Source organism: Hippoglossus stenolepis, chromosome 22 (assembly GCF_022539355.2).
Source record: "Hippoglossus stenolepis isolate QCI-W04-F060 chromosome 22, HSTE1.2, whole genome shotgun sequence".
NCBI classification, from domain to species: domain Eukaryota; kingdom Metazoa; phylum Chordata; class Actinopteri; order Pleuronectiformes; family Pleuronectidae; genus Hippoglossus; species Hippoglossus stenolepis.
The window spans coordinates 11,806,803-11,823,270 of NC_061504.1; the positions used below are offsets into that span (position 1 = coordinate 11,806,803).

Consider the following 16,468-nt stretch of genomic DNA (forward strand, 5'->3'; position numbering starts at 1 on the left):
TGCTGTATACAGTACTTATCTAGGCACATGTCCAGACCTTTCTTTACCTCCCTGCACTGTGGTGAAGGCAGCTACGGTGGTGGTGCCTCTAAATCAGAGTGAGACCTCTCTCGCAGGAAGAAGTGGGCGGGTCGGGGGGGGCCTTCACTGAATGTACCCCATCCAGCGAGGAGCTTGTCCTCTGCAGCAGTGCAGCCTAATTACAGTGGGCTCTGCTTCGACGGGAATAGAACTGGCTGCCAATACTATTGATAATTCACACAGACTAAGCTGTCGCAGGGAATAGGGATGGGCAAGAGGAAATGGCTCAGTTTTATTAGCTTCCACTGCCCTTTGATGTGCAATCAAGAGCGAGACATGCCAAGAGGCCCCTGCCAGATGGAAGCTCTACAGCTGAAAGGTGTCTCCATCCTTTTAACATAACTCTTTTTGCATGGGAAACGTAGAATGATGGCTATTAGTCTCATGTAGCCAAACATTTACCCTGGATTTCTGTCACTGTGTTTTATTAGTTGGCTGGCTCGCTAAGAAAAGGCTGTCTGGAGCTGGTCAGCGTTAAAACCAAGGGGATTCTTGGATGTGCTCGTAATCGGCCACGGTTATTTGAGCCAACAGGCAGAGGTGCTGCAGGAGATATTCGCCTCCCTGAACACGGATCAAACGTCCACTGAGGGTCTCACCTGTGGGAGGGGGTGATAACTGAATAACTGGTGTTAACCTGAGAAGAAAACAAATAAAATCAAGTAGAAGACTTCTATCTCCAGTTTTGGCACGGGGCTCACCTCAGGCTTCTTGACCCGTCCCTCCTGGAAGGAGCACGTGCGAGGGTCGTAGGTGCAATCATGTCTGTATTTACACCAGTGGCACTGGTAGGGACTGCTCACACATGACAAACACCTGCATGGAGAGGAGAGGAGAGGAGAGGAGAGGAGAGGAGAGGAGAGGAGAGAGAGGAGAGGAGAGAGGCAGTGTGTTGAACACTGAACTGAACACATTTTTAATTTATTAAAATAAAGGGAGATACCATGTCCGACCCATCAAGGACTGTGCATGCATGACCCGTCTGGTAAAATTCTTACTTCGGAAAAATGTAAATTACACCAAAAGTAAGACAGGTATAAGGAGACATGGACTTACGACTTGTGGACGCTGCAGTTGTAGAAAACAAAACTGGTATTTGCGAAAGCCAGGCCCGTCTCCTTGGACTTGAGATAGAGCTGCACGATCTGGTGGTCACCTGGAGGGAATAAGGCATAATCAAAGTTAGTATTGTGACACACAGACAGTTTTGCATTATGGTTTTAAAAAAAAAAAACACCTTTCTTATTGGACCCACTATTCAAGATAATATATAACAGTAATATAAAGGCAACAGTAACATGTCAGATATGTTTACAGATTCTAGGACCACTGCTTGTATGATGATAATTTCATTCACTCGTTCACATTTTCTTTTTCAGTGTCGTGTCGCACTGGATTTTCCCATGAAGAATATATGACTGCATCACTTTGAGCCACAGGTGCCGAGCCTGTTGCAGTGGTAAAGGTAGTGTCTTAGAAAGACAGAGAGAGAGAGGAGGAGGGTTTTGTTGGGTTAAGTCTCTCTATCCCTTCCACCTTAGAAAAGACAAGAGTAGGTGCACACACATTTCCCTTGGGATGGAAAATATTCCCCAGGAAAAGTCTTTGAGAGTATCTTTGACAAGGTAAAAGGGGAGGAAGATGAATCAAAAACCATACGTGTGTGTGTGTGTGTGTGTGTGTGTGTGTGTGTGTGTGTGTGTGTGTGTGTGTGTGTGTGTGTGTGTGTGTGTGTGTGTGTGTGTGTGTGTGTGTGTATAAGTGCGCCTCATCTGTATTTGGTGTGTCCTTTTGTCTGGCCCTAATGAAGGCGTTCATGTTTAATTCAACAGCACATCCACACATCTAACTGCTCCCTCTCTCTCCTCTCTACCTCTGTACCTCTCCTTCTCTCATCACCACTCTATCTCCACACACAGGTCCCCTCGCCTCCCTCCACACTGCGACTCTTTCTTCTCCCCCGTGTCTCACTCCATCTCTTTAACAAAGAAGGAATCATTCATCAATCACGGTAAAAGCACCGCTGACAACGGATCTGTCCTAATTAGGCCACCTAAATGTTACCTTGAAGCCTGCTAACACTATCTATCCTTCCCGAGCTTAGACTAATGAGGACTGGTAAAAAATGGGAGATGAAAGGTTCAAATACAGGAAGAAATGGGAGGTATTTTCCTTCTTCCTGACACAGGAAAAGGATATAAGCGTTTTATAGTTGCGGGAGAAAGTAAAATATTCTTCGTGAGTCCATATTTACAAGTCTACATTTGCATAACTGCAGAATCACCAGCTTTACATATGACTGACACGGCAAATATTGAACAAATGTTTTTAATTCCCGGAAGCACCCTCGGGCTCGCTGTCAGCCGTGCATCTGTGTGCCGTCGATCTTGGATTACATTATTGCAGAGGTGTTTGTTTGTGTGTTTAATGCTTCTGTTCATGTGCAAACACTGAACGAATAAAGGCCTCATCATCTTACCCACTGTTTCTGGATGTTAATCTAGATTTAACTCGTGTTTAGGTATTGAATCCAACATCTAAACAACATATAGATAACCTTTTTTTTCTTTGTAAAAATGTGTTAATATGATTTTCTTTAGCGCTCCTAAACCATCAGTGTTCCTTTGAATGCAAATTTTGAGCATTACTGATGGATCGCCATCTTTTCCTCTTCAGTCTATTTTCTCTTTTCATTAATTTTTCTTTTTTTTTGTGTGGAGCTATGGAAGGATGGCATCTTCATTATCTCAACATGAGGACACACTGAGGGTTGGTAATGAAGGATTGCCTGCCTGGGGACAGGCCTTCCCAGATGGGAGCGTAGTTCAATTAGACCAGGCTTAGCCAACCACGGAGAGGGGAGGTGAAGAGCAAGGGGACGGGAGGAAGAAGAAAAAAAAAAAGACTGTTTTCTCTTCTTTGCTTTGTGGAAGGAATAACATCAGACATGTTTGAGCTGTTTGCCTCTTGAAAGCAATGGAAGCAGTGACATTGTCTGCAGGGACTGTGTAATCTCCAGGCTGTGTATTAGCTGAATAACTGCGGTGAGAACACTTGGCGGTGCCGTTTGATATTCTCCTTTTTGCACTGGGGTTAACTGGGGTCCCATCACTCTCTCTGGAACGCATCCACTTTGAGGGAGGGTGGTAAATAAATCCCACAGCAGCCTAATAACTAATGTTCACTCAATTACTAAACATATCCTAGGGCAGTGCTCCCAGGCCTGCTGAGATACTGACGACAATGAGGAAACAAAATTTCATATAACACTTAGATGTCTAGCATGATCCTGACTGAAGGGAAAACTTCCAGATGAATGTGTCCTTCACCGAGAGACATGTACTGTTTGTATCCAACAGGTCTAATGTTGACTGTGGCAATTTTTTTTTTATTTTAAGGTTCATGAGCAGATTATGCTGATGTCAGTTTCTGTATATGTTCACAATGCAAACATTATGGCACAATGACATCTACAGGCTGGTTTGGTAAAGTGGTGTAAGATAACAGCTACGATAAAGAGGAATCTTGTGCAAGGACAAGAAGATGTTATTTCCTCAAACTTTATCCTCAATTCTGGCATATGCAGGAGAAATAGACAGGATTGAAACACAGTAAATACACAACATATTAAGTACTCATAAGTGACATAAGCACACAACATAGTACACAGTCAAAGTGCACAGGGTAGAAAGGATGCAAAAATAGATTGAGAAGTAAGAAATACTTCTTGGAAACTAAAATGGCCGCAGATGTAGTGAGGTAGCAGCATTTACAGTAAAAATGACAGCAGATGTTATAACTAAAAAAGTGACTGGTGCATGTTTGCATTGAAAATGGGTTCCTGATCATTATGGGAATGCAATACATCTATGCTCACCTTTGTCCACGATAAGGCGCGGCATCTCCTTCTCAGCAGGTGAAAAGCACTTGATCCGGTTTCCCTCCACCAGGCCGTTCATCTCAGCCAGGTCCTTGAAGGAGCAGTTGACACCCGCAGAAAGTTCGGGGACATTGTGGGCTTCCAACACCAACTGAAGAAAGAGAGGAGGAAACAGGGAGGTGTGTTAACAGCCGTATATATGTTTTCTGCACAACATTCACTTTACAGTAGCTGAAAGGAAGAATATTAAATAAAATCAAGATTAATTTAATGAGCTCATGAATTGATTAGTAGCTCTGATTCTACGATGAAGTAGCATCAGATCAAATTACAAAAATAAAAATGACTGTGTGAAATTTCATTGACAAAGTGCATTTTATCATTGGATCCATTATGAAGCAACTTTTACTTCCTATGCAACTTTTCCTTTATTATTAGTTCTTTAGGTCTTTGTGTATTTTCAGTCCGTGTTTCTTTGCACAGGTCGCGCTGACATGTCATTTACTGTCGCTCACTGTAGTGAATTGTCTGTCTCCACCCGACTGATAAGAGTCAAGCTGGCTCATTCCCCCCAATCGCTGTTGCCTTAGCAACGGTGGTTGTGGAACAGACCTGACTCATGTGGTGTATAGGATATGATAAAGTAGATATTCATAACAAAAAGCAAGTATCTCTGTGTCTCACGGTCAGCTAGTTACAAAAGTTATTTCTAAGTACTACAGGTTATAGAAAATAACCCTCAGTGTTTATGATAATACAGATATATATGTAGTGAGAATAATTTTATTTGTACTATATATATTGTGTTTGTCGAGTGAAGTGCAATGTGAGCCGATTCGGAAAATACAGCCTCAAGCAGAATTTGATGGTATTACACTTTTTAACTTCCTCTCCCTCTCTGGACCAATCAGATTTCAATAAATGCTTTGGCTCAACATATTAAACAAATCTCCTGTCGCCACTTTCAATCACAAATTTACCAGCTCAACGATTTCCATCACATTCCCGGTCAGAGATAAACAAGTCGGATCTATGTCATGACAGCTTTCATGCTACTGAGACCCCCGCATCTGGGAGCCCTTCAGTTCTGTTTCAGGGCCAATATGGTTTTCAAATACGACGGCAACATAATGTGACTCTTGAGAGGCACAGCTGCAAGATCTGTGCAGAGTGAGGATCCATCTGCGGGGCGGTCAGTGGCCAGAGGACTTTTGAATGAGTCATACATAAAAACACTGAAAGCAGCTTCTTAAAACCGTATATTTCTAACAGCCACAAGTGCTGCTACCATTCTCCCCACCTCCCATAATGCCTTGTGGCATCAATGAGCTGTATGGATTTCGCATTCAATCTTAATGTCCTGACTCCCCGGCTCGCTCGGGGGAAAAAAAAATGTTTTTATTGAAGAAAGTGGGGGAAAAAATTGATAAATGCAGAAAGTCATTGGAAGTGGAAGAATGAGGAGTTAGAAGAGATGGAACAAGCCTATTGAATGTAGATGGCTGAAAGAAGTGCAGAGTGAGGACAAGAGAAGCAGCAGGAAGGTGAACAAATGAGGCAGTGACGAATGGGGGGGGAAAAGGGCAGACATAAAAGCGGCTGGTCAGGGTGAGAAAAGAGGACTCTGGGAAATATATAATGCAAATTCTCCCACTTCATTGGAAAACGCTGTGTAAGCTCTCTGCACCTGAGCAGAAAGTGACTTCAGGTGGAGCAGGAGGGGAAGACAAAAAAACACTGTCCTTGAATAGGAAGAAATAAAATGAAAGGGGGTCAGGGAAGCGGGTGGAGCCGGGTCAAGACCAAAATATACATATTGATAGAAAAGTGTGTCTACGGCGGGCCTTGGTCCAGGCATTGATTTGAAGCTCAGTCCACAGTACACTTGTGATGTGCTGCTGAAAGCTGCCTCAGCGCCGGAGAAGGGCTGACCTGCGCTGTTTTTATATTGCTGTTTAATGAAAAGACGGCAGCGTGGATGAGAACAGTTACATAGCTTCCCACGTAAGATGGACAGTGCATGACCGGGCGTCTTTCTCCTACACATCCTCCCTCTCATTCCTCCACCTCTCACCGTCTTCTTCTCGCGCTCTAATTTATTTTTCCCTTGAAGAATGGGGATACAGCCAGACCTCGAGTTTCCTCAATTACATTTAGAGTAGTCACGGCCATGCTCAGCCACAGCAGGGCTGAATAAATATGAAAATAACCTACTCGTGTGAACAGAAACACCCGCCGCACATACACAGACTAAAACCCCACGTCTAAGGCTGCAGATGTATAATGATGGGCTGTTCATGTTGCCATGGTAAGAAAAAAAAGGGAGAGACAATTATTTAAAAGCAGCCGATGCCTCAAAAGAAAAGAAAGGAGAACTTTATATCCACTGACATTGTTTATTATAATGTAAAACAAAATAATTTGCCTATGTACTTACTTAATTATATAGTAAGATATAAAGTCTTAATATGTTTGCTGATTTACTTTTTCAGCCATTTCCACACAAATAATGAATGTCATTGTCATTCAGTCTTGATTTATCTGTGTTTAGAGCTGTTGTAGCTTTTGAAATGAAAACAGATGGATGCATATAGAGGCAATTACACTATAGCATAACAATTTTAAATCAGAGAAAATATAATTTTTCTTTCTTTGAATGGATCTGATCTCAGCAGTGAAGTGTCTCCGTTTCTCTCTCTCGTCTTATCTTCGCAAACAAATATTTAATAACACAAAGGTTAAGGAGGAGCCCCTGTCTGTCTGGCAGAGGCCTCTGCCCTGCAATCAGTCGGATGGGAGATCGGTGGCACGGTGTTTGGGTAAAGCCTGCTTGCGGAGAAAAGGTTAAACACTCTCTAAAGGCTGAGGCTTACACACACATACACACACGCACACACACACACACTATGAATATCATTAGAGCGGTGCAGAGGTTTACCTCAGAAAATCAACACCCTGTGTGACCCTCAGGGCAACAAGGATGGAGAATAGTCATTCAGGCTCGACCTTAGAAAATCATATTGAATATTTATGCACTTGGTCTTTGAAATTCAATTTCCAAACCGCCATTAAAAAGGAAATGGGAATTGAAATGTGACATCACTTAGGGTGGTTGAGGTCAGCGGGATTTTTATTACATTTTAAAACCTTTCAAATATGTTATCTTCCTCAGTTTTGACGAATACAAACAGGAAGCAGTGTACGATATAAAACAGCACAACGTGTTCAGCTGCTGTCAATCTCCTCTTTGACCTCCGGTAATATCACATATACCCAAAGGGAAATAAACACACACACACACACACACACCTGAGCAGTCACTTAAAGACATTAGTAGGTGCCTGTTCATGTCCCAGTGAAAAATTATCATCAAATCAGAAAAGGCCTTTGGTGACGGTGAAGCCAGGTGCAGTGCAAGTGAGGAAACAGCCACAGGTCTATATTTGATTAATTACACTCAAATGCAGCACAAGCTAAATCAGCTAATGAAGCAAAGTCATTCAAGTTTGCAACATCACTTTCTCTCCAAACAGGTTTTAGTCCTGACGACTACTCAGAGTTTTTCTACAATTCCTGATATTTTTGTTGCAATGGATCAACGGGCCCTTGCGAATTAATCGATACCATTCAGACCCTTTAAATCCTGCAGCTGTATTACAATGAAACGAGAGTCACATTTAGCTGCCAACAATCACAATAAACACAGCCGAGGTACAACTGTGCGCCGTTAATGTTTGTTGACATTTGTTGGGAGAGTATCTCACTGGACGGGGGAGTTGCGAGGTCGCAATTGGCGGGATGCATGTTGGCAGCCAGTGAAATAATGTAAAGCAGGATTACACAGTTAACACGGGCTTCTAATCACTATCTAGAGCATAATTACATCGCAATACAAATTACGTTTGAGTGTAATATTGTCAACGTGCCAGACAAGATTCTCTCAGCAGCATCACATTCAGCAACGAGGCTCCATTAAAAACAAGCGTTTGCTCATTTCTTCCTCAAATAGTTTAATTCACATTTTATCACATTTTATCAATTTGTATGTGGGATCCCGTTATTTTATTGATGTTGTTGAGCCTGTTGATATATGATGCATTGAAATAGGTTTATTGTTAGTGAGAAGTGAATTGTGTTTATTGTTGTCTTTGTGCTTATGACATTTCTGATGTCTGCTACTAGAAAAAACAGTGAGCAGCCTCACAAACCTTTAGACATCAGGTTATTGTGTATTTCTCTCTTCTTACCGTGACACTGAACTGGGACACAGAGATGTTGTTCGGGTGGACACTGAGACGCACACACTGCTTGATGTCCGATGCGAAGCGACGGGGCTCTGATGAGCGCTCACATTTCTCCTTTCTGGCGCACCTGGAAAACAACACAAGGGAGAGAGAGAGGGGGGGGGGGCGTGTTATTCAAGTATTACACACTAACGCACACGCGTACACATACACGCACGCGGTAACCTGACCAGGGCTCTCCACCTGTTGGCACCTGGGAAAAAGAGAATGTCCCACTGCTTCCTGACGGACGGAGATAGACGCATTTATCATATTTCCTCTCTGGCAGTGCAGTAGCTACAGTGGCCGGTGAATTGAAACCCGGTCTCCAGGGGCACGGGAGCGGTTGCATTTAAAACAATGGTTGCTCTATATGTGGAAGTGGAACTGGTCCGCTGGGAGCGAGGTAGGCCTCGTCTTTGAAAAGCTGTCTTAATGACTGGCATTCATTGGGCGATGCCAAGTGCAGGTGGAGATGTGGACGTTGGTGGAGGAAGGGATGGATTTTTTTTTCTTCTTTCTCCTAATGCCAAACCAGGTGGTCTAATCCAGTCCATTACCGTGTTTTGGGGAGTTGGCGGCCTGGGCCCTTTGTGCTGTGAGCAGCTTCTGGCTCCTGTTCCAAACTCTATCCCTTGATATACTGCAAGGTAATCCCCAAAAGTCTGAACATCTAAATGGGCTTGAAGGTGAGCAGGGTATTAGAGCTGCATTTCATTCCCTCCCTCTCTCCCCAACTCTTTCAGCATGAAAAGTTTGGAAGTCAAACATTACAGTGGCTGACAAAACAATGATGAAACTGAGGATAAAAGTGTGACCTTTGAGAAATGCTGTGAAGTTATACACCGGCCCAAACTGTGATATAACCTCAACCTTCTATTTTTCTGGAAACACCCCCACCCACACACCATTCCTCTCATCTAATCCCCTCGTAAACTTATTCCAACTTTAATCCCCTATTGATTCGGACGGGAAAGAAAAGTTGCAGTGCAATTAGCAGCCTAGTAAATCCAGAGAGTGCCCCGAAACTCCTTTAGAGAAATAAAAGACTGGAAAGAAAGGAAGAGGTCGTAATGAACGAATGAAAGAAAGACTTTCGAGGCGTTCAACGTCTTGAGATACAGTAACACCTTGTGCAGCCAGAAGCTTTTTATCCTGAATTGCAAAGATTGAGGGAGGGTGGGTTTTGACCTGACATATGTATTGTAAAGTTAAGCAGCCTAACGTGCCGCAAAGAAGACAGACATAAAGAAAAAAAGAAAAGCAATAATCTTTGTAGAGAGCGAGGGGAGGAGAGGTAAAGAGTGCAAGAAAGGGAAGCAAACGAGAGGCAAGATTTAAAGGAAGGGAACCATTGTTGGCTTTTCTGTGAAGCTTTCCCTGCTAAGCCGGTTTGAGTAGGGGTTTAATCGCTTCGGGTTCCTTTGTGCTCCTCTATCACTCCTGTCTGTTCCTCCTTTTCCAGGCCTGATTTAATAAGACCGCATCATATAAGTACCCCCAGGCAAACAATCCACACAGAAAATCCACAATTGCACACTTTTACCTACTAGTATATACAGAGTGAGGCCCTGCTTGAGCAGCCGAAAGGAGGGAAATGAGGAGCGGCGCTGGTTCTGGGTGACGTCTCAGCATAGGAATATTCTGTTCTCACATAGAACCGTGCCTGCTCGTTCCATGTACTAACACAGAGTGAGATTAGAGCCCAACAAGGGACTGGGACGTTCCATTTGCAAAATGAAACACTCACATCCATACTCGAAAAACTATATAATCAAAAACTATAATCTTAAAAATATGCACCCGCTCCAAAATAGAAACCTATTATATTAAGCAGTAAGACCGAACTCCCCTGTACCTACTTCCTGCTTGTATTCACCCTCCTGGAACTAATAATAGGTGTGCGGGCCCCATGGGAATAATTTTGCCTGAACACCCTGCATGGGGGAAGGAGAGGAGGCAGAGCTAAGTTTTGTATGACAGACACACTTCGTTTTACACATTCGCTCAACATGAGTCTTTCATTTTATTTTCGGAATAACCAAATATTCTGCTACGATTGATTCATACATCAATGTGCATTATTCACTCGTTCACAGGCAAACAGGTCGGAGGAACACCTCGGCCTCCCCGCTGTGGAACCTCCGGCTCAACCGAACGGCGCCTCACAAGCCAATCGATCAATCAATACAAACATGTGCATATATGTGCATCAATTAACCAACTTAAATAATAACCAGTATCTAATACCTTTTGACACCGAGGGAAAAAGTAACATTGTAAGTTTGTGTGTGTGTGATTGTGTATTTTTTCTGTCTTTATACTGAGAAGCCCTTTCTTTTGAACTGTTTGAATTAAAAGTGCAATACAAATAGCAACTGATTGATTGATTGATTGATTAATTGATGCATTATAGCCATTTAATTGCACAAATACTATATTTGATATTACAATTTTATACCAATAGCAAACTGGTATGGTCATGTCCACCGTTCACTATGTGTTTGTAACCAATATCTTACTCTTGTGTTCTAAATAATGACTTCCTGTAGATTTCTCTAACAACAACCCACTTTCATTTAATCAAACATGATGATTTAGATTGATTGTGTTTTGTCTTCTGTCCCGTCATGATATTTGTGGTGCCAGATTTTACTGTATATACTTTTACTGTCTTCACCAAATCTGAAAAGTCATATTTTCCATAAAGAAAGGTGGTATAGTGTGAGCCAGTGAATTGTATTGCCTGCATGTTTATCTATGGAAGTGTCAAATAGCCCTGCAGGGACCATAAGTTTCATCTTGTTGTCAGAGTCAGAAGGTCACAGATTCTGCTGTGGAGGATGAAACAGACAACAGGTCGAATGATTAGCTTTCACATCCCAGACATGAAGCACGCAGGGAAGCTTCTCTTCCTCTTTTCATCTCTCCCTCCCTGAGGGACGGGCAACAGCTCCACAGCAAAACCAAAAGACAGAAAAGAAGAAGAGGAAGAAGAAGCCGGCTTTCGTCATTCAATTCAATGAGCCAACTTCAATGGCGGAGTGAAGAGTAACGTCACAGACGACTACACCAACAAAACACAGGGAACTCCAGTGAAAAAAAGGTCCTGTGGTAACTTTTTCTGCAGCTTATTGCAACGTCATACGACTATTGTGTGGTGTTTTGGTATTTTGTAAGTGTTTAAACCTTCTGATTTGTACCTTCACACTAGAGTAAACATCCATTACAACGCAACATTTTTACAAAAGCCAATTTCAGACAAACTCTCAGAACTGGAAAATCGGAATCAGATGATGGGTTCTCTAGAGTTCAGTGTACGTCTGAAACAGCTGCAGTATAATCGTGGAGAAAAACACTCCTTCAATCACTGAGGCTATTACTTTAATATCATTATTTCTCTTTTTAAGCTGCATATATCAGATAAAAACGTATCTGAGAACCTGACTAGCAGATGAACATTTGCCTTTATTAAACTGCCCAACATCCTGACTGAATGTCTCCCCGATGTGAAGGACATGTAGACATATTGATTTGGATTAATTCAAGTATCCACACTGCTGTGAAGGGGAATTTATGTAGCGGCTCTGGCTGATTTGGTGCCTCAGTGAAAGGATATTGAAGATAATGCCGTACATGGTTTAGCTGATGTAAGTGGTGAGCATTATCAAAGCAAAGCACTGGATAATTGTTTTCAATTACTATCCAGACAGACCTTGAAAGACGAAAAGATTGCATCATTTGCAACAATATGAAACAATCCCTCCCTTTGTAAACATCAAACAATGGAGCATTTAGAGAAACGCAGAAATCAAAGCAATTTAGATTTGAAATCATCATAAAAAGCCAATCTTTCTCGTGGGGAGTCAGATGTCCGACGTCCCTTCATTTGCTTGGTAAACACGGCGCCCGAGCTGTTTGACGGACTGACAATGACACATGATGAGAGTGCGAGCTGAAAGGATTAGATTGGCCCTGAACGGAAACTAATCTGCGCTCTTGTTTCTCCCAGCCGTTGATAAGGTGATACAATTAGAGAGAGACTGAGGAGAGAGGAGAGGGCAGAGGTGGAGTTTGAGCCTCCGCAATTGTAGCTGATGAGGCTGTCACGGCCATTCAAAGCTAGATGATCATGAGGATATGTTTTATTCTATTTATCATGTAGATGTAGATTTGTGTCACTATAATGTTTAGGAAACAAGATGATCCAGTTATTCTCTGTGCACAAAGAGCAAAAATGAAATCAAATAAGTCTAATTCACTGCAGGCACCGTAACATAGCCCTCATATGTGTATCTTCAAAAGTCACCTAAGTTAAAATACACTGATAAACACTTATAACTTATTGATTCATATAGTTTGGATTTAAAGTCTGTATAATATTTATCCTGTAAATGGTCAAACAGAATAATACTAAAACTTAAACAGAGACAGTAATTTCACCATCCAGTGCAATGTATACTGTCATAGCAACAAAATAATACCACAATAACCAAAGTCAGTATCACACAGTGTTCTTAGGTATTTCAATGGATGGGAACGAAATATAATTTCACTCTTAATCCCTTGTGCCTGAGAGTGGTGGAGTATCAATGGGGCACAGGTTGCAGCGGCTCAGGGGAGCATAGAGAGAATATACTAAAGGGAGGGTGCAGGTGTATCTGGCCATGTGAGACTTCAGGTGTAATGCATATCTAATGTGAGGCATGGGGAAGGTCAAGCAGGCTGGGAAATGAAAGCTATTAAATTATCACAAAGCCCAGGTCCTGGCATCTGCAGCTCAATCCCATGCTTATGTCACTGGACCAAAACAGGCACGAGTGTGGACATACACACACACACACACATCACGTCTAAACAAGCATCAGTTTATCTTTAATATACAATACAATAATACTAATTAAAGTAAAACCTCAAGCAGGGAAAAACCAAAACTTTTAAAGTGTTTGTTGTGTTATTCTGTTCGGTTTCTGGCTGTTTATAATGCTGTTTGCACTGAATCAATACACAACAAATAGGCACTCCGTAGTCCAACTGAAACCCAATTATCATAGCAGCCATGCATCATCAGACACTGTATGGAATCCTATACATACTAATAGCCTGAGGCTGTATAAGTTACTGTAGAGCAGGAGCCATGTCAGATCCAGTCAAATGACACAAATCTACATTCAGCCGGGCTTCATCTCTCACTCGCACATGTAGCCACACACACACACACACAGACACACAGTGAGCCACCATGTACTATCATTAAGAGAGGTGGTCCACAGAGCAGAAATCCGCATGGAGGAACCGGTGGGAGAGTCATTACCTGGCCCACTGGCCATGACCCAGCTTCTCCCGTTGTGGACAAACACACACACACACACCACACACGCACACACACACACACACAGCAGTGTCTCTCTTATAAGCCCAAACCCAAAGACATAGAAACTTCAAAGTAAATGCCCCCAGGTCTAGAAATCTCTGAGCCGTCCCCTTTAGGTACTTCCAATGCAAGAACACCAGCTGAGCGGAAAATTACACAGTTACACTGCTGCTGAGAGTTTGCATAGGTATAAAGCAATCTGAGCTAAAAACAATCTCTTAAAACATGTATATAGAAAAAAAGGGTGAGGCATGATTTTGTCAATAAATGCTCCATCAAAATTTGAATAAAATGGAAGGCTATTAGAGTTTATTATTTCCAAAACCTCCATAAATTCTATATTTCTCTGTGATGCACACAAGCAGAATAGATGGTGATTGGTCCTCTGGGAAAACAAGCAGCAACTGTTTCTCTCTGACGTGAGTTTTGGTGCCTAAAACTTGGTACCAACTTCCTTCATCTCTCTGTCACACACACACACACACACACACACACACACACACACACACACACACACACACACACACACACACACACACACACACACACACACACACACACACACACACACACACACACACACACACACACACACAATCTAGTGGCTGTGCTATCGGATGTGATGGTGTTTTATTATATACACTGTGATACCACACACCCCTAGGAGTGCCTGATTCCCAGAGTTTAATTTACTCGACCAGTTCCTGTCAAGCTGGAGCGTGACCTTTGGGGGTGTGTCTCAATTAAGAAGAACACATGGTTACCACGGTAACAGCAAGTGCACTTTACACGTTAAAATAAATGAAGGCGTCTCTGTGGATTTTCTCTCTAGAACCACTCGTCCAAAAAAACGTCCCACACACAGCACTTGAGACAGAAAGAGAGAGAGAGACAGGCAGGCAGGCAGAGGGTTCTCCATCACGGTTCCTCTTCACTGGGGGATCTCTCATCCCTGCTCTCTTTCTCTCTTGTCCATGTCACTCCTTTCATCACCGTGTAGCTGCACTTCCTTTGACTGTCACCACACCTCTGTCTAACGTCAGTCCCTGTGTCTGGTTCCTGCTCTGGTGGATAAAAGCGAGACACCTTCCCCCCGCTGTGAGAATGAGCCTGTGTGTGCATCTCCATTTCCCAGTGTTTTCCTGTGTGTGGTGAGGTGACAATAGGTGACAGTGAGCAATGGTCCTGACTTTAAAGGTAGCGTGCAGCTGGTGGTAGGTTGGTGTGAGTGTGTGTGTGTGTGTGTGTGTGTGTGTGAGTGTGTGTGATGGTGACAGTTGAGAGGGAACTGGGAGGTGCAGCACTCCGTTCCATCCTGATGCCCCTGTCACTTCTTGGCCTTGTTCCCTTCTCTCAACTTCCCTTAGCATCCAGTGAAAGGTGAAGGGGAGGTGGGGGGGTGGCGGTGGTTGAAACCAGTCACCCATACTCAGGGGGACGGCCACTTCCTCCCCTGGGCACAGACATCAGAGCCAGTGCCATAGATGCAAGGATCTCCAGATCAAAGAAACAACTTTGAATAAATCTAACTTTGAGTTGACCAAGACTTTTTGTAGCTCTGCTTAAAACCCAAAACCTGCTCCTACACTTGGGAATATGAGGCTGAGCAGAGCATTGTTATGGTTGCAACTAATTCTTTAAGAAGCTTAGGTTGTGATGCAGGAGCTTTAAAATCGTATAGGTCTGTAATCATTTAGAAAGAGAGGTTATTGGCTTCATCCACACCACTAACTTTTAAAAAAAAATTATATAAAATGCAGAGTTTAACTGTAACATTTTAATTTGTTTGGATTGTTTTCTGTTTTCATTTAGTCCCTGTACTTGTGGGAAAGTTAATAAATGTTTCGGTTTGTCTGTATCATAAAGTAAATGAGTCTAGAGTCTATTTCTCTTGTGTTTTCAAACAAAATAACTTTTACTGATGGTGGAGGAACTATTCTGGTGTAATCGGTGCCTTTCCCTGCCAACAATATGTGTCAGAGCACTTGCGGCCGTCTCCAGGGGGAGGCCAGCGGTTGCCGCAACCAAGCACAATGCGTCCTTGGTAGCATGCTAATTGTGGCGCTGCAGTGTAATTAGAATTAGTGTGGCATACCACAGTAATGAGCGCGCTGAGGTAACGGATGACTGTGAACACAGCGACAGGTAGTGGCGGACGGTGCAGAATGAATATGAGAGCGAGAGAAAGAAAAAAACGCTCAGTGGATTTGCCAATTAGCTTTTCCCGTCTAAAGGTTATTCATTTGACGGAGCCCAGGATGTCCTGGGAATACAAAGGCTTTAGAGGACAGGAAGCTTCGCGGCGTTACTTGCAAGTGTTATCAGCCATTTTATGTGTGTTTATTTATGACTTCCTGAACCATCCTAAGCTTGTACACGCGTTTGACAGCTGTTTATCAAGGAGTGATTGTGTGATTCTAGCAAAGGAAAATGTGCATCAGTGGATGTGATTGTCGGAGCAATCAGAGTCAAACCCATAACAGTTTTAGGTGGGCGGTTGTCCTGGTCCACTGATTCATAAGGACTCCCCTGTATATCACAGTTTATCTCTGGAGGTTTACTATTGATTGCATAGACAGACCTTCTCTAATGAACTAGGAAAAGGTTTTTGCCCGTGGTCAGAGGCACAGCCGAGTTTACTGTCCCCCATTCCACTTCAGGGACGAGGGATCGATGTTTATGAGAGTTTGGAGGAAGAGAGGAGAGGAGTGAGGAGGAGTGGGAGAGAGTGATGCTCTTTATGGTCAAAACACGCCTCTGAGCACAAACTCTGCTGGAATCGGACACGCACACAGATCACGTGTGCACATGCAAGTGCAAGCAAAACTGTACCATATGAAACTGATGTTA

The 16,468-nt window shown here is 42.9% G+C and overlaps 1 protein-coding gene across 1 annotated transcript in view; it reads right to left on the reverse strand.

Annotated features, from left to right (window-relative positions):
- The window catches only part of plxna4 (plexin A4), a 215,328-nt gene that overhangs the window by 48,554 nt on the left and 150,306 nt on the right, over positions 1 to 16,468 (reverse strand). Inside the window, exons 6-9 of the mRNA XM_035147688.2 lie at positions 8,209 to 8,332; positions 3,959 to 4,112; positions 1,138 to 1,237; positions 783 to 897 (exon numbers count right to left, since the gene is read on the reverse strand). Coding sequence (XP_035003579.1) covers positions 783 to 897; positions 1,138 to 1,237; positions 3,959 to 4,112; positions 8,209 to 8,332 — 493 coding nt within the window. The remainder of the gene's footprint in view (positions 1 to 782; positions 898 to 1,137; positions 1,238 to 3,958; positions 4,113 to 8,208; positions 8,333 to 16,468) is intronic.